Source organism: Penicillium nucicola (genome assembly GCF_028828085.1).
Source record: "Penicillium nucicola strain IBT 29836 chromosome Unknown utg000001l, whole genome shotgun sequence".
In the NCBI taxonomy this organism is placed as follows: domain Eukaryota; kingdom Fungi; phylum Ascomycota; class Eurotiomycetes; order Eurotiales; family Aspergillaceae; genus Penicillium; species Penicillium nucicola.
The window spans coordinates 2,699,305-2,720,141 of NW_026643125.1; the positions used below are offsets into that span (position 1 = coordinate 2,699,305).

The window sequence follows — 20,837 nt, forward strand, 5'->3', positions numbered from 1 at the left end:
CCCACCACACCCAAAAAAAAATCATCCGCCTCTCCATACCTGCCAAATTAAAGGCCAAAGGGACAAAAAATAGTTTCCCTGGGAATCGAACCCAGAACCTTTCCGGAACAGATGCTTGAAGCAATTGTTAACGGAAAATCATAACCGCTAGACCAGGAAACTGTTTGATGGAAGATGATGCCGTCTTCGAAACCAGGTTCGCAAGTCTTTGAACCCATCATGCTCCCTTCTAGTTCATAGCGAAAAAGCGACCTTCTGGCCATTTCATTATTTTATTTCAAGCCAAATATGGGACACACGCTTGGATAACCATGAACTGGATATATTAGAGGCTGAGGGTTCTTCTCCGAGGAAATGTGATTACATCAACTGCGCGGGGCTGCGTTGCTTACACGAGCATATCGCATTACTTAGTCTGCTCCAGGGCTTATATAGCGACCAAGTCATTCTATCAACCAATTTTGAGTCCAGTTCTGGCTAGATTCATAGCCTCCCAGTTGAACAATGGCAAAGAATCTTCTGAAGCAATGGTTCGCCCATACATCCATTCCATTCATCGCCAATGCACCCATGTTTGGCTTCGCAGATGTCAATCTAGCAACTGCAGTAACAAAAGCTAGCGGGCTCGGTACGCTTATGATGTCTGTTCATTTTAGTAATAGACGATATGATTGCATGGGCCGAGCTAATCCTTTCCAGGCTTCATTGGCGGTGGCTTCGATTTCAAGCCGGGGAGCACACAGCTCCAAAGCCTGGACACTCAATTGGCCAAATCCCGTACTGTTCTCGATCTAGCAGATGGTGATATACTGCCACTTGGTGTTGGCTTCATCACATTCCAGCCAGATGGGTTTGTGGAGAATGCCGTTCTTATCCTGCGGAAGCATCGAGTGGCAGCGATCTGGCTATCATTCCCTCAGGCAGATGCTGATCATCTTCCAATGATTCAAGCTATTCGAGAAGCTCAGGAGACTTCAGACTGGGAGACGAAAATATTCGTTCAGGTTGGGACTGTCAAGGCCGCAAGGGAAGCTATCGAGCAGGGTGTCGATGTTTTGGTCGTTCAGGGCACTGATGCCGGTGGTCATCAATGGGCCCAAGGTGCTAGTATTGTGTCTCTTTTGCCTGAGGTGATGGACATTTTGGTGAATCCTGGCGATCGGTCGGTTGCTGTACTTGCTGCTGGGGGTATTGTTGATGGGAGAGGGTGTGTTGCTGCTCTTGGTCTCGGTGGGTTTTCGTTTCTTACTCGCCCTTCTTTTTCAAGTTGCTAACTAGATCCAAGGTGCGGATGGAATTGTCATGGGTACAAGAGTGAGTTTGATTGCCTGGGATGTGTTGTTCTATACTGATCAGGTCCAGTTCGTTGCAACCTCCGAATGTCCAGCTCCGTCTGTTATGAAGGAGACCATCGTCTCTAGTAGTGATGGTGGAGTCTCGACTATCAAATCTACTCGGCATGATGTGTTCCAGTCAACTGATGTCTTTCCGAGGCAGTATGACGGGAGGGCTGTTATTGGGATGAACTATGAGGAATCCGAGGAAGGGGTTAGTGACGAGGAGGTTATTCGTCGGCACAATGAGGCCAGGGAAGCTGGCAATGATCAGAGAAGAACCGTTTGGGCGTGAGTTTCTCTCCTTTCCTCTCTCTATTTCGGCATGAGCCGTGCTAATGGACGAAAAGCGGTGCTGGCATTGGAAGTATCAATGCAGTGGCGTCTGTCGACGATGTTATAAAGTGTACACAGCAACAGACTCGGACTATCTTGGATCGTGTGCGAGCTGTGATTTAAGGGTTTAATATAATCTCTTCATTTGGGTCTTCGTGGCATAAATTACTTGTATAAAAACTCTGACTGGGAACCCTCACAGCATGTTGAGACTGTCGAGATATATATATGTTCCCAACCCAAAATTCTGGGATTCAAAAAAATGAATATCTCAAATCAATGCAATCTGACTGTAAATCAAACCAATAGTAACGTGAGAATTTCTCAAATGCATATCAAATGTATAAATGTAAGAGCTGAAATGCGGGCATACATCGCCAAGTGCTTCCAGAACAGCCCCCCCCCCCCCCCCCCCCCCTCTCTCTCTCTCCCCCTCTCCCAATTCTTCTTCACTCCTGCAAGCTTTTACTAACCTGAAAATCCGATTTCTCATCTTTTGCGCAACCAAGATTCCCAGGCGTGTTTGGTCAGCTCTGAAGTTGGGACGGCGTTCCCTCCTTAGCTGCCCCTCGCGATCAATTCCGCGATCTCTTCCTCCACGCCAAGGCACGCATAGATCGCGAAACCTCAAGAACTCACCCACTGGCACCCACCAAGGCCTACCTCGCGGTCCTATGCCCACTGGAGTCCGCCCTTGGACGCCCATCAACTACTCCGCCGCCATGAACGAGACCACTCCTTCCCCGAGTCCCGCACCAGCTTCGAAAGCTTCGCCTGCCTCAAAACCCTCACCCTCGCCGACCGCCGGCACAAAACGCAAGAGAAATGGCGCAGCGAAATATTATGCCGTCAAGGCAGGGCATAAACCAGGGATCTACCATGGGTGGAATGAGTGCCTGGCTCAAATAACGGGCTTCAAGGGAGCAATCTGTGAGTGCCATTGTCGCATGGTCGTACTGGCGCGTCAGGTGGTCAACCAACTGACAACTACAATGTTCCAGTCCAATCATTTCCCTCACAAGAAGCAGCCAACGCGTTTTTGAACGGTGTCAAGCTTCCGGACAGCGCCTCCGCAAGCGGAGAAACCAGATTCTACGGAATCCAACGAGGTCGAGTTCCAGGTGTATACACGGACTGGAATAAAGCACAAGAACAGATTCGAGGGTTTGCTCGGCCTCGTTATCGCAAGTTCTCGAGCCGCGAAGAGGCAGAAGACTTTGTGCGGGAAGGGCAGAAGGCAGTTCCTGCAGTCGGATTTGGGCCGCCTGGAATCGAGACTGAGACGCCAAAAGATGCCGAAGGGGTCGAGTTTGCACCTGGTGATGGCCCATTGCCCCAGGGAGCTGAAGATGGCTTTGACCCTAATGTGCTTCTAGATCCGGCCACCGGCAAGGTGATGTACAAGACCACAACCCAAAAATTAGCAACCAAGACACAATCTACAGGTATTCCGGGCATGCTGCGGATATACACAGATGGAAGTTCACTAAGGAACGGTACCCCATTAGCATCGGCCGGAGTAGGGGTATACTTCGGCCCTGACGATCAAAGGTTCGTCTACCCTCGAGCCCGGTGTCTTGATCATTTTCTAATTCGGCTCACTTATCCTAGCAGAAACGTTTCGGAGCCACTCAAAGGTGCTCGCCAAACAAATCAACGCGCCGAACTGACAGCCATCCTTCGGGCCATTGATATTGCTCCCCGGCACCGCGATGTAACCATAATCACCGACAGTCGATATGCGATTGACTGCGTAACGGTGTGGTTTGTCAACTGGCGTCGCAATAATTGGATGACCCGTGATAAGAAACCGGTCGAGAATAAGGATTTAGTCGAGTCAATTCTTGTGAAGATCGAGGAACGCAATGATCTCAAGGTCAAGACCCTGTTTGAATGGGTCAAGGGCCACAATAAAGACCATGGCAATGAAGAGGCAGACCGTCTCGCGGTCAAGGGAGCCCACCAGGGTGTATCTGCCAAGGTCGAGGCACTTGAGGTTGCCCAAGATGTGCCTGACGAGGTTTTTGATGAGATTTTTGACGAGGATTTCTAGACAGCAATACAATCTTGGATAATGAGGATCTGAGAACCCAAGAATCACATACGTATCTCCAATGGACAAACAACCAACCTGTCATCACGGTAAACATTAGAATATCCCCCAAAGACAGCGGAAGGCGGAATGTGTAGATCGGATAAACTGCCAAGACCCCCCGGAGTGACGAGAATCTCTCCCACTTCATCTTCATCTTTCCACTGCATCGCTGCATTTCTACAACGTTGGCACTTTTGCACTTCTGCACGTCTGCACTGCACCGTTACTTAATTCCCCTCAGCATTGCCTTGGATCATAAATGTTTGCTCTGATCAAGCCTTTCATTTTTCTATCACGAATGCTCTCGCTGCGCATCTCACAGGATATCCATATTATGATTGAATAACATTCACTTGTATCCGTGTTATTTTCATCTGTCTCCGGACAAATTCAAAGGACTAGTAGTATCCTCCCTGATATTACCTGATATTACCTGATATCGGAAGACCGACTCGATATACTCGTATTTGGCCCAAACCACACTTGACCGCAAATCATAACCCACGAGGCGGGGGTTGCATGCAATCAACATGCCTACACTCGGCCTAATCAACTTCAACATCGTCTGCGCGACGCTAGGGGGCTTCATTTCCTTATTCGGACTTGTCTCTTACCTCTGCAAGGACGTGTTTTACCTGTCCGAGGCTTGTCAGTGTGCTCCGGCATCACCTTCCCGCCATGACCCAATTGTTAACTATTGATAGTGATCTCCCTCCTGGCTGGCGTCATCTTCTCCCCACATGCAGCGAACTTCATACGACCGGAGGACTATGCCTTGCATGACCCACAGAACCTCGAAACAATCACGCTGCACTTCACCCGTCTCGTCCTCGGCGTGCAGTTGGTCCTTGCTGGCGTGCAGCTGCCCAAACGCTACCTGCAGATCGAATGGAAGAGCCTGGCCTTGCTGCTCGGCCCAGGTATGGCAGCCATGTGGATAAGCAGCAGTCTGATAATCTGGGCCATGGTGCCGAATTTTAAATTCCTTCATGCATTAATCGTCGGTGCTTGCATAACTCCGACAGACCCTGTCCTATCCAACTCTATTGTCAAGGGGAAGTTTGCCGACAAAAACGTACCCCGTCCGCTGCAGAGGATCATTATTGCCGAGTCAGGCGCTAACGATGGACTGGGATATCCCTTCCTCTTCTTTGGGATTTATCTTCTGCAATATACTGGCATGGCAAAGGAGAGTTATAGTGGTGGTGCTGGGAGAGCCATGGCGCTGTGGTTTTACGAGACCTGGGCGTATACGATCCTTTTGAGTGTTGCATATGGAATCGTGGTGGGTTATATTTCGAGGAAATTGTTGCATTGGGCCGAGGAGAAGCGCTATGTTGATCGGGAGAGTTTTCTAGTATTTGCTATTGCTCTTGCAGTGAGTTTACACCCAGAGTATGGAAGATTTGCATTTGCTGATCTATTTAACAGTTGTTCATCGTGGGTACCTGTGGGTTGATTGGAACCGATGATCTACTTGCTTGTTTCATTGCTGGGAACGTGTTCACGCAAGAGTATGTCTACCCTCCAGGCTATACGAGGAAGAATCTAACGTCAACAGTGACTGGTTTCGTCTCGAGACCATGGATGACTCCCTCCAGCCAACCATTGATATGCTACTCAACTTGTCTGTCTTTATGTGGTTCGGTGCTGTCTGCCCATGGTCATCTTTCCTGAACAACAGCGTGATCCCCATCTACAGACTTATCTTCCTAGGTATTCTGATCCTCCTAGTCCGAAGACTGCCCATCGTCTTCGCCATGCACAAGGGGATCCACCAGATCGAGCTAGTCTCGCAAGCCTTGTTCGTCGGATTCTTCGGCCCGATTGGCGTAGGAGCCATCTTCTACCTATCCATCAGTCTCGAATTCCTGCGTGAGATCCAAGTAAACGGCGAGATCCCAGAGGATGTCCAGCAAGTCATTGAGACCATCCAAGTGGTAGTCTGGTTCCTAGTCATCTGCAGCATTGTCAGTTATTGAACCCCCCCGCAAAAAGCCCCAATCCAACCAGCCACTAACCCAATAACAGGTTGTTCACGGTCTCTCTGTGCCACTCGGCAAAGCAGGATATCACCTCCCACGAACAATCTCTACTGCAATGAGCACAAGCATAAGTACACATGATGACCCATCTCCAGTGCCAATCTCAAGCATCAGACATACCCACAGCACGGCTACACCGCTTGAGCAAGTCGACAGCCATCAAAGTCAGCGTCGTAAGCGAGGTGTTGCGCGAGAGCATAACGGACCTTTCACTGGTATTCATCGCTCGGTGATTCGCCCTCGTTCGCCGTCCAACCAGCCTGGTACTGGTCAACCTGATGAACCAGAGAGACCTGTTCATCTTGTCTTCCAGGAACCGACTGCTGGTGAAGCTAATCGTTAATTTTGCATCGAACTGTGATGGTTTGACACGGGGTTGATGATTGAGATATACTTTTTGGTCAGAAGGGATATGAACAGAGAAGGCGAATGAGAAGAGGAGGAAGAGAAATGAGAGAGAGAAGAGAGAGGGAGAGCAGAGGAGAAGATATGGAACAGGTTCTTTATGGCTGTCACAGTCTCCAAGAAAGATAGCAACAGAGTGACATATTGCTATATCGGACATAGACGTTTGGCTTCTTGCACATGCAGTACGTGATACATATGCAACACCATGAGAACCATGAAGAATTCTTCATCCAAAACGCCAGTAGAGTCCCATAGCGCCGAGGCCCAACGACAAGCTAGCACTGTATCAAGCACAAGCCTTGGAACTACAAAGTAAAACCAAAAGAAACCCGAAGAAAGAAAGACATGAAATTGTCATCTCATAGCCACCGAAAGCACATAAAGATAGATACAAGCATCAAAGATGCAAAAAAAAGGAGATACAACGACAAAATCCTACACAGCCCAACCCATGTCCATGATTATCATAAGAAGCAAAGGGAAGAAAAAACACGTCAGATAATCACATTAAAAGCAGAACTGCTTAGACGGCACACGATCTGAAGCCACAACCAACCCATCCTATTCTTGCCCATGAAATCCCCCTCAGAGCCATGCTTCATCGATGCTGAGGTCCCCTCGTATTTTTCTCTGGTCATGCTTCCGATATCATTACAGGTCATACTAGACAGCGCAAAACGATAAGAAAAAAACTCCATTGAATGTACCTGTGTCAAGATCATGATCATGAATACATCGAACTCATATCGAATTCGAACCTTGCGATAGCAAAGTTAAAAAAAAACAGAAAATAAGGATAGCAAAGATGCAGACACTCAAATGGTGGAGTGTAGCTCCCGGGTACGACGAGCAAGGGGTGCGATGAGGCGCAGGATTGGGTCATGCGGGTTGCGCTCGACAATGTTCATGTACAGGGTGTTCAGGCGTTGGCTCATAATGTCCAGGATGCGAGGTGCGACTTCACGGAGATCATTGTCCTAGAGGGTGTATTGTTAGCTTGGAGAAGATGCAAGAGAGTGGTGGGGACATACGTCGGGGTTGGCACTTTGGAGAACCACGTCGAGCCAGTGAAGGCGTTGACCGATGTTGGTCTGCCAGCTGGAAGTCACAGCAACGGCAACGGAGAGCAGAACGATTGCGGGAAGTCGCGACAGGAATGCAGGAGACACGCGAACGAAGAAGTTGTCGAAGAGGTCGGCTTGCTGGTCCGATTGGAGCCACTGGAGTAATGATATCAGTAAGATGGTCTTGAGAGTGAAGAATATGGAAACAAACCTTGACAGTGCCTTCCTCATAGTGGCCGGTGTTGATACAATGAGCGATATCCACCAGCTCAGCTTCCTCGGGAGTCCGAGGAGTGGGTGCCTGAGCAGGCACGGGAACCGGGGCGACTTGGGGGATTGGCGCGGGTTGAGGCATCGGCTGTGGCTGATGCAACTGGGGCATGCGAGCCTGGTTTCCGGAGGGACGACCAATGGAGGCGCGCTTATTGACGTTGACTTGCTGAGCATCACGCTGAGCTTCACGGGGGACCTCACGGGGGGCCTCGCGCGGGGCCTCACGCGGGGCCTCACGGAGAATCTCACGTTGAGAATTTGAGTGGCTCTGGTTGGCGGCCAAAGAGGCAACGGTCTGGGTCAAACCACGCAGCATGTTCGACATCTCCTCAATCTTGGCATTGTCGGCCTGGCGTTGGGCTTCATAGTGCTTGACCTGAGCCTGCAAATGACGTTCCATGTCTGACTCCACCTTCTGTGTAGTACGTCCCAGGCTCTCGAGCATGGGGCCAAGCGACTTCTGCATAACGCGGACCACTTCAGCCTCAATGCGAGGAGAAAGGTTCTGGGCAATGGAATCGGTAACAGCCCTGATCACATGTGGCTGTTCCATAGCATTGATGACTGTCTTGGGGAGAGCCTGTCGCAATTCCTCGTTCAAGGCGCCTCCAAGCTGTTTGGCAACGACACTTTCCAGCTGCTTGCTGACAGCAGCCGAGGTGCTATCAGCGAGACTGGGAATCACACTACTCTCAATGCTAGTCGAGACAATGCGGGCCAGGCTTTTCTCAACATTGTCAGACAGAGAGCTGGAGACCAAGCGCAGAACTTGTTCAATCCTGGAGCTTCCGGCAGCGTCCCAGTGGCGGCGTTCATCATCCAACATACGGTTCAGCTTATCAAACTCAATACCAAGGGTTTTGGTGAATTGAGTCGAGACAGTTTCCTCCACGTTCTGGATGTGTCTGCCAAGGGCCTCGCTGGTAAGATCGAAGCCGGACAAGTTGGGGGTGGCAGACAAGGCCTGGTCAGCGGCCTGAGTCGCGCCCGTCGCAGTGGCAGATGAGGCAAGGGATTCATATTCCTTGGTGACCGAAGGAACTGGAAGAGGCTCGACAATAGCGGCGGCAACAGGGTCCTTTGCCTTTGCCTCAGCAGCAGAAGCCTTCTTCTTCTTCTTCTTGTCAGACTTTTCAGCCAAGACGGGTGCCGCTGCTACATCGGGCTCATCAAAAGCCTTCTTCTTGGACGACTTAATGGGCGATGCGCCACGCGAAGGAGCAACACCAGAAGTCGATTCGCCGAAATCCACCTTCTTGACAGGCTCCTTGTGAGCAGCGCGAGATTGAACAGAGACGTTGTCACCATTGACAGAGGGGTCATCACTGGCAAAGCTGGGGAAAGTCGCCAGGTCACTGATATCAATCAAGCCGTGCTCCACAGCATCAACAGGTCGAATGACCTTATTATCGGCTGTCCAACCCAAGTCCTCCTTCTTGATGTTCAAGCAGGTCACACCACGTGAGTGCATGACGTACAGCTCAAAGAGAGCAGACTCCTCAGTTCCACGCTTGTCAGTGGCGGACTTCGAGATGGGAAGGAGCTCTAAGCTTCTCAGCTGGCCCTTGGAACCGAGAGAGATCTCCCGAATTCCACTCAAGCAGGCGGTCGACTCAGGCTTAGGAACAGTGTTGTCCTTGTCGTTAAGGGCCTGAATGTATGCTGCCTGAGACATCTGAGGCAGGTTGTATCGTGGTGCGGACAGGTGGGCAAAGTAAATCGAATTGCGAGTAGGGTGTCCGACAACAACAACCCCAGAAGCCGGGTGATAGGCAACGCTGCAGATAGCATCAGACTCGTTCTCGTGAGGGAACTTGAGCTCCTGCACAGCCTTGCCAAGCCCGATATCCCAGAGCTGCAAGGTGTGGTTTTGCTTGAGTCCGACCAGAACATAACGCAGCGCCATGGATCGAGAATAAGCGCGGAGCTTGTCAAGGAAGAGGACCGAGGTAGGCCAGGACTTCTCAGTCGGGGAACCAGTGACGAAGGTGGTCAAGGGGACCCGGACCTCGGCCGGGGAGGACCTTCCAGCAAGCTCGCGTCGGTGAGCATATCATTGATATCCCAGAAGCGCAGGCGGCCGGTCTTGTCGAGAGAAGCAATGACAGAATCATCGTCACTGAAAGCAAAGTCCTTGCCGGCTTTACCAGTAGAGATCTTCAAGGCGCGCTCCTTAAAGAACTTCTCTGTGTTGACTGTGCGCTGAGAACCGGAAACGCCATAGGCTGGGTTCATAGCCGCCTTAGGAGAAACAACATAAATGTTCTTGCCTCGTCCGATAGCGAACAGGTTAGTGTGACGAGTGCTCCGCTTGGCCCGCGTTTTCAGCTGGCCGCCAGAGGTGTTCTCGTCGGAGGCTGGGAAAGGTGGGAAGATCAGACTTTCACTTTCCAAAGCGTCCATTTCGAAGAGGTCCTTTCCAGATCGGGAGATCAGAGCCCAGTAGACAGAGCCACTGACTCCGATACCGATGATGGCTTGAACCTCAGAGTCACCGGCTGTACAAAGAGCGACATTGAACACACGGTCACGGGTGGCGCGGAAGACCTGACGGTCACTACCATCATCCTGTCGAATGATTCGAATTCCACCGGTCTTGGCGAGCGCGTAAACAATGTATTCAGAGGTAGCCGCAGTCAACGAACGATCAAGTTGATCGAATTCCTTCTTCAGACGAGCAATGTCCATGACGTCGTCATCACGGAAAGTGTTGAGCTTTCCAGACTGCGGCTTCACAGCAATAGAGATGAAGGGCTTCATTGGGAAGTTGTGAACAGAAACAACTCGTTCTTCTTCCTTTTCAGCACTGTCCTCGGCGCTTTCCCAGCTATCAGCCAAAACCTCGGTGTTATCAATCGCCTTTTGAGAGACGGGAACCGTAGCAACTTCCACCACGGTCTCCTCGACAATGTTATCAACGTCAAGCGAATTGGCGGCTTCCTTAGCTTCAGCAGCAGACTCTCGGAGATTGTTGGCAATAGATGCGAGGTATTCGCTGGAGGGCTCATCCTGGACAGCAGAAAGGGCAGCTTCCGCGTCGGCTGTAGCCTGGGGCTCACCCCCGCTGAGCGAGCGGCCAATCTCACCTACGAGACGTTCAACAACACCGTTCACCGCCTCGCGCTGGCCATCGTTCAAGACTGGCGGATGGGTGATGTCCCGAGGAGCCGGCGAAGGCTCCAGCTTAGCAGTGACATTGATCTTTTGCTTCTGCACAACTTCTACAGCGGGGCTTTGAGCACCCGAGGTAGGCTGAGGGGACTTCTCGCGAGGAGACATGGCAGCCAGTTGGTCAAAGGGGTTGACATAAGTGAACATAGAATCCTTTGAAGGGGATGCGACCGTTTCCGGGTGCGCAGGTCCCTGGGGACTTTCATCCACAACTTCCATAAGAGGATTCTTAACTGTGTCGACCTGGGGCTCATTGAATGCAGCAGGAATCTGGGCTGCAGCCTGGGCAGACGGATCGACAGAGGGACTGGACTGAGAACGGTTGAGCAAGCGAAGCAACATGTCTTGCGTGTTCTCATGAGGACCCTCAGGGTGGCCAGATTGGAATCCTGGTGGAACAGCAGCTGGGGCAGCTGCGGGAACCGCAGGGGCAGAAGGGCTCTGGCCGATCAAACTAGCAACCAAATCAGACGCGGAAATGTTTCGTCCGTGCGACGAGGAAGGTTCGTGGATTGGCGGGGAGCGCAAGTGTTCAGGGACAGCAGCTGGGACCTGAGGTTGGCCGGCACCCTGGTTGAACCTGAGCAGGCTCAAAAGGTCGACAGCACGGTCAGGGTTATTTGCCATCTGTGGCTGATGAGGCCATTCACCACGAGGAGTTGCCACGTTGGGGCTCATAATGTCCGAGCCGTGGTGTGGAGGGGTGTTCATGGGCGCAGGACTCTGAATTGTCGATGACACGGATGGATGGTGGTAACCGTGGGACTGAGGATGCGGGTAGGTCTGACCGTCGTAAGGCTGTTGAGGATGCGGCGGGAACATGCCAGGCTGGTAGTGCGATTGGCGCTGAGCCTGGGGATTATCATGGCCGGGAGTATTCGACGGGGACGGACGAGGACGAATACTGGCCAAGAGGGCCTGGAGGTCGTTGGGGGTGGACATTTCTGCCGCACGCCTTGGTTGCAGGCGACCTCCGTTGATGAACCAAGCTTTGCAAAGCTCTCAGAAGCTCTGCTTCGAGAGCAGGAGTGGTAAATCGAATTCGCAAGCTGAAATGAGCAGTGAATGAGCGAATCAGGGAGATGATTGAGAAAGGAAAGATGAAATTGAACAGTGGAAGGCAAAGTAGAAGAAGGGTGAAGGGAAGAAGAGTTCACTCTGGTAATATTGTTCGGGCGCGGATCTGGCTGTGGCTGTGGCTGAGAACTGTGGCACGGGTGTGGCGGATATCTCTTGCCCGATTCGCGTCATTCCAAGTCAACGTTGACTTCAACATCACTATAACCCTTGGACTATTTTCTACCATCTATCTAGGCTGGGCTCAGAAGTCAAGCCCAAGACCTTCAAACAATAACTACATTCCCCAGTGTCCATTTGCCTGCGTCCTTCTGTTGGAAGGAAGCGGCCCGCAATTGCCATCAGATCATGTTCTGCCTACGAAGGTGTGTGGAATCTCACGATAACATACTTGGTAGTTGTTTTCAGCTGACACGAGCTTGACATGTATTATAGCTGGCTACCGCTTCTCTTCATCCCAACCAACGCATCACCACTCTTCATCGTTTCGTTCGTCGCCTTAACATACATCATCCACCGACCATGTGTCTACTGCTCGGCTCTGCTGTTGATTCTCTTCGTATCATCTTGCCACTGGTCAGACCGTTGTATATTTGATCTCCGAAGCAACTGGTTCGCCCCGCGGTACAGCTCGGAATCTAGCGACTACAGTGCTATATCGGGCAACAGCTCCTCCATTGCGGTACCGAGTGATGGAATGGCAGAGTTCGTTTTCGATACAGTCAACTCTACCACCAAGGCTCTGGCCGGTGCTGCTATGGAGAGTGTGCAACAACGACTCGCTCTTAATGGATTAGAATCGAGACCCGACGAGTGGACTGGAGTTGGGCTAGAATGGATGCGCAGTCTCCTCGGAAGACGGGAGTGGACTCTCCCATGTGTGGATGTGAAGGTCCGGCTTTGAGGAGAATCTTTGTCTTGCAGGTCTTGCAGCCTGGAATGGAAGCTCGTTTTTTTTCTTTGCGGATCTTCCACTTTGGACCTACACAACCTTCTTTGAGAACGAGACTGCATCAAAGTCACACAATCATACATTTAATTTTTTTATATTGTGGCTTGATATTCTCATTACACGCTTACGAATGACCACCTGTTGATTTTGTACATACCCCCATTGGTATTGATTAGCCTACCACAAAAGAAAGCCTTGTTTTAGCTATGAACAGCATGCCTTGAATTCCATAGTAGCAAGTCGTATAACTCATCCGAGCCTACCTTCAAGTTCAATCTAAACATCATCGGGATGACCTGGATCTTCATCACCCCCAGGCGGAGCTGGAGCCACCACCGGACAAACACCAAGAGCTATCAGAACATTATTGAGCGCCGGGATACAGGCAATGCAGGAGCATATCTAGTGTCGAGCACATCAACTTCTCGCACGTCTATAACCAGAAATCAAGGGAGTATACCTGTGTCATGGAAGTTGTCAAACACTTCTGCAGAGCAGCAGGATCACCATTAACAATGGCATTTGCAATACAAGTCAGCTGGGCAGTTAGGTTAAGACAAGCAGCGAGACTACAAGTCTCAGGCAGCATTGGGACGACATCTAGATTTTGTTGGTACACTAAGGATACAGGCTATTAGTTTTCTATTCCGGTCTTGACTCTGATAACCGATCCTAGATATCACAAGGAGTATGGATGTACATATGGGATGAGTTCGATGATTCGCGGTATGATTTGCGGTAGTCGAAGCCAGGCCTGACGCGAGGGTGAGGGCAGTAAGAAGCAAACGCATATTGAGAGTAGGAATGTATGTAGGAAGGTGATTATCAGGGCGGATTTGTTTTGCCGATGTGCCCGTAGGTGGACTCATGTACGCCATTGCAGGATTGAATCAGTGGTTATATACATCCCGAGGTGTGTGTGTGTGTGTGTGTGTGTGTGCTATAGTCGACATGGACAGGAAGCACGAGGTCTGCGCGCCTGTTCGGTTGGATGTCACGTTCGTAATAGGCTGGCGTATTGATAGATGAGGCGAGGAGTAAACTAGGATGTCGCACCGGGCCATATTTGGAGATTTGTACTTCCTCGATGCTGGAATGAGGGTAGGTAGTATCAAGCTTGACAGATGTGGGCAACACAACAGAACTGGCTTGGGGAGATAGGGTCACATGAAGAGGATTTTATGATTATCGGCTCTTCCTAGGGTTCATAGACCTATGGGTGTATATGGCAGAAGGGAAGACTGGAAAGTCGGTTATATGACATGGATTACTATAGCTAAGTACAAGGCTGAGAGGTATCTGACAATAAAAGCAAATGAAGCATGTAAAAATGCCAACGGAGAAGGGGCCGTCCAGGCTAAACCGGGCAGATCGAAACACCCGCAGGAATTTTGATAAAAGTAAAGCATAAAGAGCTTGACCAAGTCACAACGCAAGACATAAAGCCACCGTGAAGGCACATAAGGATGCGATGGCAGGTAAATCGTGAAACATGACCGAGGATGTGGTATCACAAGATTAAGAGTCCTGTTCCAAGGTTCTACATCGAGACTCGTCACAGACATGAAAGCAGGGATGTTGAAGGACCGCATGAGAAAGGAAGAGGTATGTATGGCAGAAGAAATGACATCAAGAGATTCGCACGCAAAAAATCGACGTATTGGATCGAGTAAACATAGACGGAATCATGGAGCTAAACATAAAATCAGTTATTGTACCCACCACCTCCGACGGGGAGAGGCCAGTCGTCTTCGGTGATACTGCTCCAGAAGGTCCAGACTCCGGAGACAGCAAGGAGGGTGAAGAGGGTTTCAAATAGAGCGCCGTTGATCTTGCCATCCGCGGCCTGGCAAAGGTGGGTACTGATCACATAGTTGAAGATTTGACCAATGGCAAACAACAAGGCAGCCCCGGTCAGATACACTGTGACACTGTTAGCATTGAAGCTACTTGCCTCAACATGGTCCAGACTTACACATTGGTCGGAACTCGCCTAGAACTCGAAGCACCAACACAGCCTCTAGCGCATAGAACAGCACGAGGCACACGAGCGGGAACAGCTGGTATAGCACGTAGAGAGCAATATTGCGATTGGGCGCATCATGACTCGACTGGAAATGGCCGGTCCAGTCGAATCCAGTGTCCAGCGCAATATAGCCAGTACCGATGAAGAGCATTGCGGCAGATGCGCAGATCAACCCGATGGACGCTGGTGTACCGTCGTCAAGAAGCTGAAAGCCGACGAGCGCGTTCATGAGAAGAACCCAACATGTCGCTGTGATCGCCGCAATGTGTACCGCAGTAAATCCCTAAATACCAGTCAGCCGCAGCCCAGTGGTTGACACGAAACGCCGTATATCTCTACCTTCCGAACCGCGTCGCTCAGCGGGAAACCGCCCACAGTGAAGATCTCGCAGATCTCAATGATGATAAATCCGAGCAGGAACAATTGCATTTCCCTATCCAGGCCAATTGGTCAGTTGTCGCTTTGTCTCAGATTCCAGGGATTCGTACCTGCGCCCGACAGCGGCATGTTTCTTATCCGACCTCCATATCATGCCCACAGTCAAGACAATGGCGATAAAAGCGAGCAGAATGGAACCTGTCTCAGATCAGCCACCATTGTTCATAATCCCATTCTTTATGCCTCAGTCTGTGCTCGTACCTAGGTTTCGAAGGTGTCTGTCGCCGCTCAGAGGAATGCCAACCAGATCGCACGCGCCAAAGGCAACAGCGGCGGTCTCATTGGTGAAGAGCTACACGTAGAAGATCCAGTCAGTTGATATGCAAGCGATCAGGGGATACGTTCTCATACATTGCAGACTGGTAATGTCGAATCACGACAGAAGTCCTGTCATACCCAATGGGCGTGCGGTTAGTCTCTATTGGACGGGCGGAGCGGTCTCGAGGCCGATCACTCATAACTCAACGATAACTCACGTGGAAATTGCCGAATTGAGTCGAACCCATGGTGAATTGCCAAGCAAAAGCGAGGTAAGACGATGTTGGAACTGAATGTCGAAGCGAGTGTTGGAAGCGAGTGTTGAGGCTAGACCACGATTTTTCGAATCCCCTGACCCGCGCTGAGGACCCCGAATCGCTCGGCGACGGATCTCAGGGCAAAGAGCAGGATGAGAGGGAGAGAGAGAGTTGGGAGCGTGTTGTGAGAGGGGGACAGAGAGAAGAGTTCCAAGTAGCGGGTTACTCGAACGGGGAAGCACCGGCGCTAGTGTGGCTTAGGGCGTTGCTCCAGCAAAATCTTGGAAGCCTTGAAAAAGATGGGCTAATAACAAAAGTGGTCAGGTACGATTTGCTCCTGATCTAAGACAGGGAATTCTGAGGTTCCATGGAGTGGCAACGGGTCATACCCATGGATTCCTCGTGCTAAGAATAGAAGAGCTTTTCCCGCACTGAATCTGCACTGTATCTGCACTGAAGGTCTTCAAGAATATCACTGCACTGACCTGATCTGCGGTGGATACTATATAGCTCCAGAATACTGTAGCTGTTGGATATCCCTAGAACTGGGCCCTTACTGAAGAGAGTGGTCGGCTAGGCGACTGATATTGCTATCGCTCAATCGCGGCTCATACAATAGCCCATGTCTTGATTCTGAGGTATAGTTCTGTTATACCCGAAGGCTGATCTAGTTGATTTTCCAATTATTGGATTTCCTCCGCTCCATTCTCTGAACCCCTTCCATTTCTTAACAAACATCCTCAATAATCTGCTCCTTACCATCGTGCTCGCCCAGGTCCAGCTTCAAAGTGCGACCAAACAGCTCGAGCAGCATCTCAAAGCAGACCTTAGTAATAGCCGGATCGTACCGGCCCTTGCTGAGCTCATCGCGAATGAAGGCATCTAAAAAAGTGGCCTCGTCAGTATTTATGTACCTGCAAACCCCCACCCGTCCCAGAACCATGTGTGCGACTCACGCTGTGCCCACGCAACCTCGTAGAAGCCGAACAAGACATTTTTCTCATGAAGGGTCTTGCGAATAAGGTCCCGTCCTTCGGGCGGAACATGGTTATCGTTTTTGCCGAAGATCTAGAGATTTCAACAACCGATCTAGCCAGATAAGAAATATATCGCATCAAACCTACCATCAGCATCTCACCCTTGATATCACCAGCTCGCTCCAGACTGTCATCATTCTTGCCCAGGGCGAGGGTCTTGCTGTGAATATCCGTGGCAAAGTAGCACACAGAAGCCTTCACACGTGCATCTAGTGCACAGCGATAGGCCAGATGCCCACCAAGACACATGCCTGTAGCACCGACGCGGCCGTTGCAAGTGGGCAGCGAGAGCAGATAATCCACACTGAGACTAGCGTCTTCGTCATAGGCCGCGAGTTTCTAGGGTTATCAGCTTCGACAATCCAAGAAAAGAACAAGGGAAAAAATTGTTAGATAGAGATAATGCACTTGATGCATATGTTATCTGCTTTGCGTACCTTGCCAATCTTCCATGCGTTCCCCTTATCCGTGTCTTCGGCATCGTACTTCAGAGCTTCTGGGCCGGTGAACTCATGGTAGCTCGATGGGGCCGCGCAGATGTAGCCTTGACCTGCGATCTGGCGGGCAAATCGTGCCACGGGTCCGGTAACTGTTATGAAGGTTTAGGCCCTGTCCAAGAATCGAGCATTCAGGGTTGGTCTGGTCTGCTCCCCCCGCACCTTGATAGATCTCGCTGAAGACAACGACTCCGGGGAACCGGGCGTTAGGGTAACCCGGAATAGTTGGATGGAAGATATAGATGCCTAGTAGAAGGTTAGAGATATATATAGGAAAGTAAAATTAAATTGATTCTGGCAAGTGGGATGGATGGTGTAAGCATGCAGTGTACATACGCATCTTGCCCTGGCCATCGGCCGTGGTGGGCACATCAACATGAGATTCCTGGATCAGCATAATGGGCGAAGTATCTTGGCTTTACTGACGTGAGCAGTACTACTCCGAGACAAATTGGAAGTCAATTGGTATGGAATGAAATGAATACAGAGCTCAAGTGCTGCCCGCAGGAGTGAAATCATTATCGATAAGGCGCGGGGGTCAGTCATGTGCTTGGCATATCGACCTCGCGTTTTAGTGTTTGAGCCTCACTTGACAAGAGCAACATTACTTATTTTGAATATAGCTGAAGCTTGCATTGATTGATTTAGTGTTTGAAATCCCCGAATAAGCATCCCCCAAGTGACCCATCATCACAGTCGTACAAAAACCAATTTTGGATTATCGCAGGTATTAATCTATTTGACGTTTTATACATAGAGTACAGTAACCTCTAGTTGGAAAAAAAAAGGTCTATTCGACCAAAAGAGAGAAGAGAAAAAGGTCGGCCCAATTGCAGAGGTCGTACTTAGCCCCGAAAAAGCAGGATGCAATTAGAAGACGTACTGCGAAGCAAGGTTAGCACAATATTTGAAAGAATGATTTAAAAAAAGGTCACTTACAGGAATGAACAGGTAAGGCACCTGTCTCTCATATTCGAGCCAAGTCTCACCGTACTTGGTGCGACACCGCTGGATGTCACGCAGAGCGCGGTGGCTGATCATGCAGGCGAAGAAGACTGGGTAGAACCAGGGGAAGGGGCTTGAAAACCCAGTGATCAGGCCCCAGTTCAGGGCGAAGTAGAGATCGCACGTGTAGTGAATCTTGCGGGCTTTGCCATCTGTATGATTTATTAGCATTGGAAATTGCAGACTGAACCAGACAGGATAAACTTACACCATCCGTCCACGAGAATCTTGGAGCCGTCCTCGGCAGTGAGAGTCTTGGGGTTCTCAACGGTCTGCCACGGGAGCTGGGGGAAAGTGTTACGGGCCACCATAGTGCCACGCTCCTGTTGACGGAAACGGTTCTTCTGGCTGTTGGTGGTGTCCCAGACCCAGTAGACAAACAGATAAGCGATGAAGAGGAAGGCAAGGAAGTACCGGTTCCAGTGGTATTCGGAGGGGTCGTGGTTAGCCAGGTAGATAGTGCAGTGGCAGTAACTCAAAGGGACACCAGCCAAGTTCCAGAAAATAAGCATGAAGCCCCACTTCTCGTAGTACATGTCCCTGCAAAATGTCAGTGTGAATTGGGGTAGCGCCTGAGGGGATTTCTTACCAGGTAGAAACAATGCACTCCTCGCCCTTGGAACATGCGTTGGCATAAAGGAAGTGAGCCATGACAAGGAACATAACCTCACCAGACACGTAGCCATAGTTCTCCCACTGGCGAGCAGCGGCGCCCATAGACAGACCCAGCAGAATATACCAGGGAAGTCGAACCTCAAAGAACATCTTGAAATCGAGGAGCTTGAACATGCGTGGGTTGAGCTCAGCACCCATGAAGAAGTCGTAGATTGGGTAGCCGGTCATACGGTGCTCGGCACCACGAGCCAAAGCCGAGAAGTAGGCAATGAAAGAAACAATGTATCCTGACAGGATGGCCACACTGAGCAAAGGTCCAAACTCATCAATGATGGTGTACAACTTGAAGAGACCGGTGACGTGCAGGATAAGAGCAAGTCCAATGCTAGTGTAGAACGACCACACAGCGGAGCAGTAGTAGGGCAGCTGCTTGCCACCCATGTGTGGCAATGGGCGCCCACTCACGCTGACACCGGGGAGAAGCAAATAACAAGCACCCTCGAAGATGAAGAACACCCAGTAGATTGTCCAGGCCTTGACTGAGGGGAAAGCACCGGTGTAGACCAGATCGACCAAGTGCGCGAAGAACTCGCCGTAGCTCTGACCCTCCGCGGGGCGAGGGAATTTGCCATCGTAATAGGTAGCACCGATCCACATGTAGTACATGAGCATTGGGAAACCAATCATCATAGACAGAACCCCCAGCGAGCCGCCGAACTCAAAGTGACCGCTGTAGTCAATCTTGGGGTCGAGGCCTTCCTCCCAGCCGTCGACGAGGCGTGACTTGGATTGCGACTCCTGCGACTTGGACTTCGATTTGGACGCGACGGCCTTGCCATTGGTCGCGGACTTCACCGGAGTATCATTGTCTTCGATCTTGGCCTTGGCCGAGGTGCGACGACGGGTGGCTGACTTCGAGCGCTCATTGGAGGGGGAATCGACCACCTCGTTCTCGCTGCCATCGAACACGGAGCTGTTGCGGGTGACACGACGGCCAGGTGTTTCGATGAAGCCGGGCCGATCCATTTTTCTGTGCAAGGGAAAGCTAATTAGCTTCACAGAAATGTATCAAAGAGAAAGCTTCCTGGTGGGAATTGGAAAGATATAACCACCACCTTGGATTCAGGGTGTGGATACGTCGCAACAGAGATCCGTGGGCGAACTACTTACCTGGGGGTCTTCCCCGTTTGGGAACGGGTCAAAGTCATGGTTGCTCGATCGGAAGACCAAAGTTCCGACTGCAATTGAGTGAAAGGAGAAGGAAAAAAAGGTCAAGGGGAGCGAGAGTGGGTAGAACAGGAATGTCTGGATGTTTACTTTGTGTACTTCCCCGTTGATTACATAATATACTGGGAAAAGATTTTGAACCACTGCATGTTTTCGCGCTTGATCTCTGGTGTGAAGAGGTTCTTTGTTTTTCAATTGGAGAATATATGGAAGTACTAAGCTACTGCCCGGAAATTGTGTGTATCTATGGGAAGTAGGTGAAAAACATCAACACAAAAGGGAGAATAGAATATACAAGACCATAAAAGGGGGAAATATTGGACAAGCAAATTAGCACCCTTTTCGTCATCCCCACAAAGCAATTTCACTAACTTAAGAAACCTGAATTGCTGTGGGGGCTCGTGGTCAACTGCCTTTTTTATCGCCAGTTGGTTTAATTAACGTTATTCTGCTTAAGCTACCATGAATAGATCCTATTTCTGCTTGGGTCTTCCTCATGATATTTTCTTTCAGACTTATTTGGCGATAGTTTCATTCCCTTTTATGCCAAGGAAAGGAGAAGCAGCAAAAAAGAAAAAAGAAAAAAAAATCATTGGTAAATGTATATCTGTATTCGTTGGTTGTTGTATTTGTATGTGTATTTCCTGTCATCTCCCAGAAAATTCGAATGTAAAACTATGATGGGAACTCAGAACGGGTGCATACACACAAGACTCAAAATA

At 50.2% G+C, this 20,837-nt stretch overlaps 10 protein-coding genes across 10 annotated transcripts; 4 read left to right on the forward strand and 6 right to left on the reverse strand.

The window, feature by feature from the left end:
- Window positions 1-504: 504 nt before the first annotated feature.
- Window positions 505-1,793, forward strand: N7511_001014 (nitronate monooxygenase; the record flags this gene model as incomplete). The annotated part of the gene is made up of 5 exons (XM_057123439.1): window positions 505-628; window positions 700-1,230; window positions 1,286-1,314; window positions 1,363-1,625; window positions 1,685-1,793. 5 exons carry the CDS (start codon window positions 505-507, stop codon window positions 1,791-1,793), a joined length of 1,056 nt encoding a protein of 351 aa, XP_056989172.1.
- A 599-nt stretch (window positions 1,794-2,392) lies between these two features.
- N7511_001015 (RNA-DNA hybrid ribonuclease) lies at window positions 2,393-3,723 on the forward strand (the record flags this gene model as incomplete). The annotated part of the gene is made up of 2 exons (XM_057123440.1): window positions 2,393-2,600; window positions 2,672-3,723. The coding sequence occupies 2 exons, from the start codon at window positions 2,393-2,395 to the stop codon at window positions 3,721-3,723; spliced, it is 1,260 nt and encodes a 419-aa protein (XP_056989173.1).
- A 572-nt stretch (window positions 3,724-4,295) lies between these two features.
- On the forward strand, window positions 4,296-6,153 carry N7511_001016 (putative Na/H antiporter; the record flags this gene model as incomplete). The annotated part of the gene is made up of 5 exons (XM_057123441.1): window positions 4,296-4,413; window positions 4,470-5,143; window positions 5,197-5,279; window positions 5,327-5,735; window positions 5,797-6,153. The coding sequence occupies 5 exons, from the start codon at window positions 4,296-4,298 to the stop codon at window positions 6,151-6,153; spliced, it is 1,641 nt and encodes a 546-aa protein (XP_056989174.1).
- An 880-nt stretch (window positions 6,154-7,033) lies between these two features.
- Window positions 7,034-9,461, reverse strand: N7511_001017 (uncharacterized protein; the record flags this gene model as incomplete). Its single annotated transcript, XM_057123442.1, has 3 exons — window positions 7,034-7,195; window positions 7,250-7,438; window positions 7,494-9,461. 3 exons carry the CDS (start codon window positions 9,459-9,461, stop codon window positions 7,034-7,036), a joined length of 2,319 nt encoding a protein of 772 aa, XP_056989175.1.
- An 86-nt stretch (window positions 9,462-9,547) lies between these two features.
- N7511_001018 (uncharacterized protein) lies at window positions 9,548-11,668 on the reverse strand (the record flags this gene model as incomplete). The annotated part of the gene is made up of 1 exon (XM_057123443.1): window positions 9,548-11,668. The coding sequence occupies one exon, from the start codon at window positions 11,666-11,668 to the stop codon at window positions 9,548-9,550; it is 2,121 nt and encodes a 706-aa protein (XP_056989176.1).
- A 559-nt stretch (window positions 11,669-12,227) lies between these two features.
- Window positions 12,228-12,707, forward strand: N7511_001019 (uncharacterized protein; the record flags this gene model as incomplete). The annotated part of the gene is made up of 1 exon (XM_057123444.1): window positions 12,228-12,707. One exon carries the CDS (start codon window positions 12,228-12,230, stop codon window positions 12,705-12,707), a length of 480 nt encoding a protein of 159 aa, XP_056989177.1.
- Window positions 12,708-13,031: 324 nt separating this feature from the next.
- On the reverse strand, window positions 13,032-13,344 carry N7511_001020 (uncharacterized protein; the record flags this gene model as incomplete). Its single annotated transcript, XM_057123445.1, has 2 exons — window positions 13,032-13,157; window positions 13,216-13,344. The coding sequence occupies 2 exons, from the start codon at window positions 13,342-13,344 to the stop codon at window positions 13,032-13,034; spliced, it is 255 nt and encodes an 84-aa protein (XP_056989178.1).
- A 1,116-nt stretch (window positions 13,345-14,460) lies between these two features.
- On the reverse strand, window positions 14,461-15,725 carry N7511_001021 (chitin synthase export chaperone; the record flags this gene model as incomplete). The annotated part of the gene is made up of 7 exons (XM_057123446.1): window positions 14,461-14,678; window positions 14,731-15,064; window positions 15,121-15,214; window positions 15,270-15,357; window positions 15,421-15,511; window positions 15,571-15,606; window positions 15,696-15,725. 7 exons carry the CDS (start codon window positions 15,723-15,725, stop codon window positions 14,461-14,463), a joined length of 891 nt encoding a protein of 296 aa, XP_056989179.1.
- Window positions 15,726-16,461: 736 nt separating this feature from the next.
- Window positions 16,462-17,665, reverse strand: N7511_001022 (dienelactone hydrolase family protein; the record flags this gene model as incomplete). The annotated part of the gene is made up of 6 exons (XM_057123447.1): window positions 16,462-16,616; window positions 16,691-16,802; window positions 16,859-17,110; window positions 17,209-17,360; window positions 17,431-17,514; window positions 17,605-17,665. The coding sequence occupies 6 exons, from the start codon at window positions 17,663-17,665 to the stop codon at window positions 16,462-16,464; spliced, it is 816 nt and encodes a 271-aa protein (XP_056989180.1).
- Window positions 17,666-18,138: 473 nt separating this feature from the next.
- Window positions 18,139-19,914, reverse strand: erg4 (c-24(28) sterol reductase; the record flags this gene model as incomplete). The annotated part of the gene is made up of 4 exons (XM_057123448.1): window positions 18,139-18,150; window positions 18,208-18,425; window positions 18,482-18,813; window positions 18,863-19,914. The coding sequence occupies 4 exons, from the start codon at window positions 19,912-19,914 to the stop codon at window positions 18,139-18,141; spliced, it is 1,614 nt and encodes a 537-aa protein (XP_056989181.1).
- Window positions 19,915-20,837: the final 923 nt, after the last annotated feature.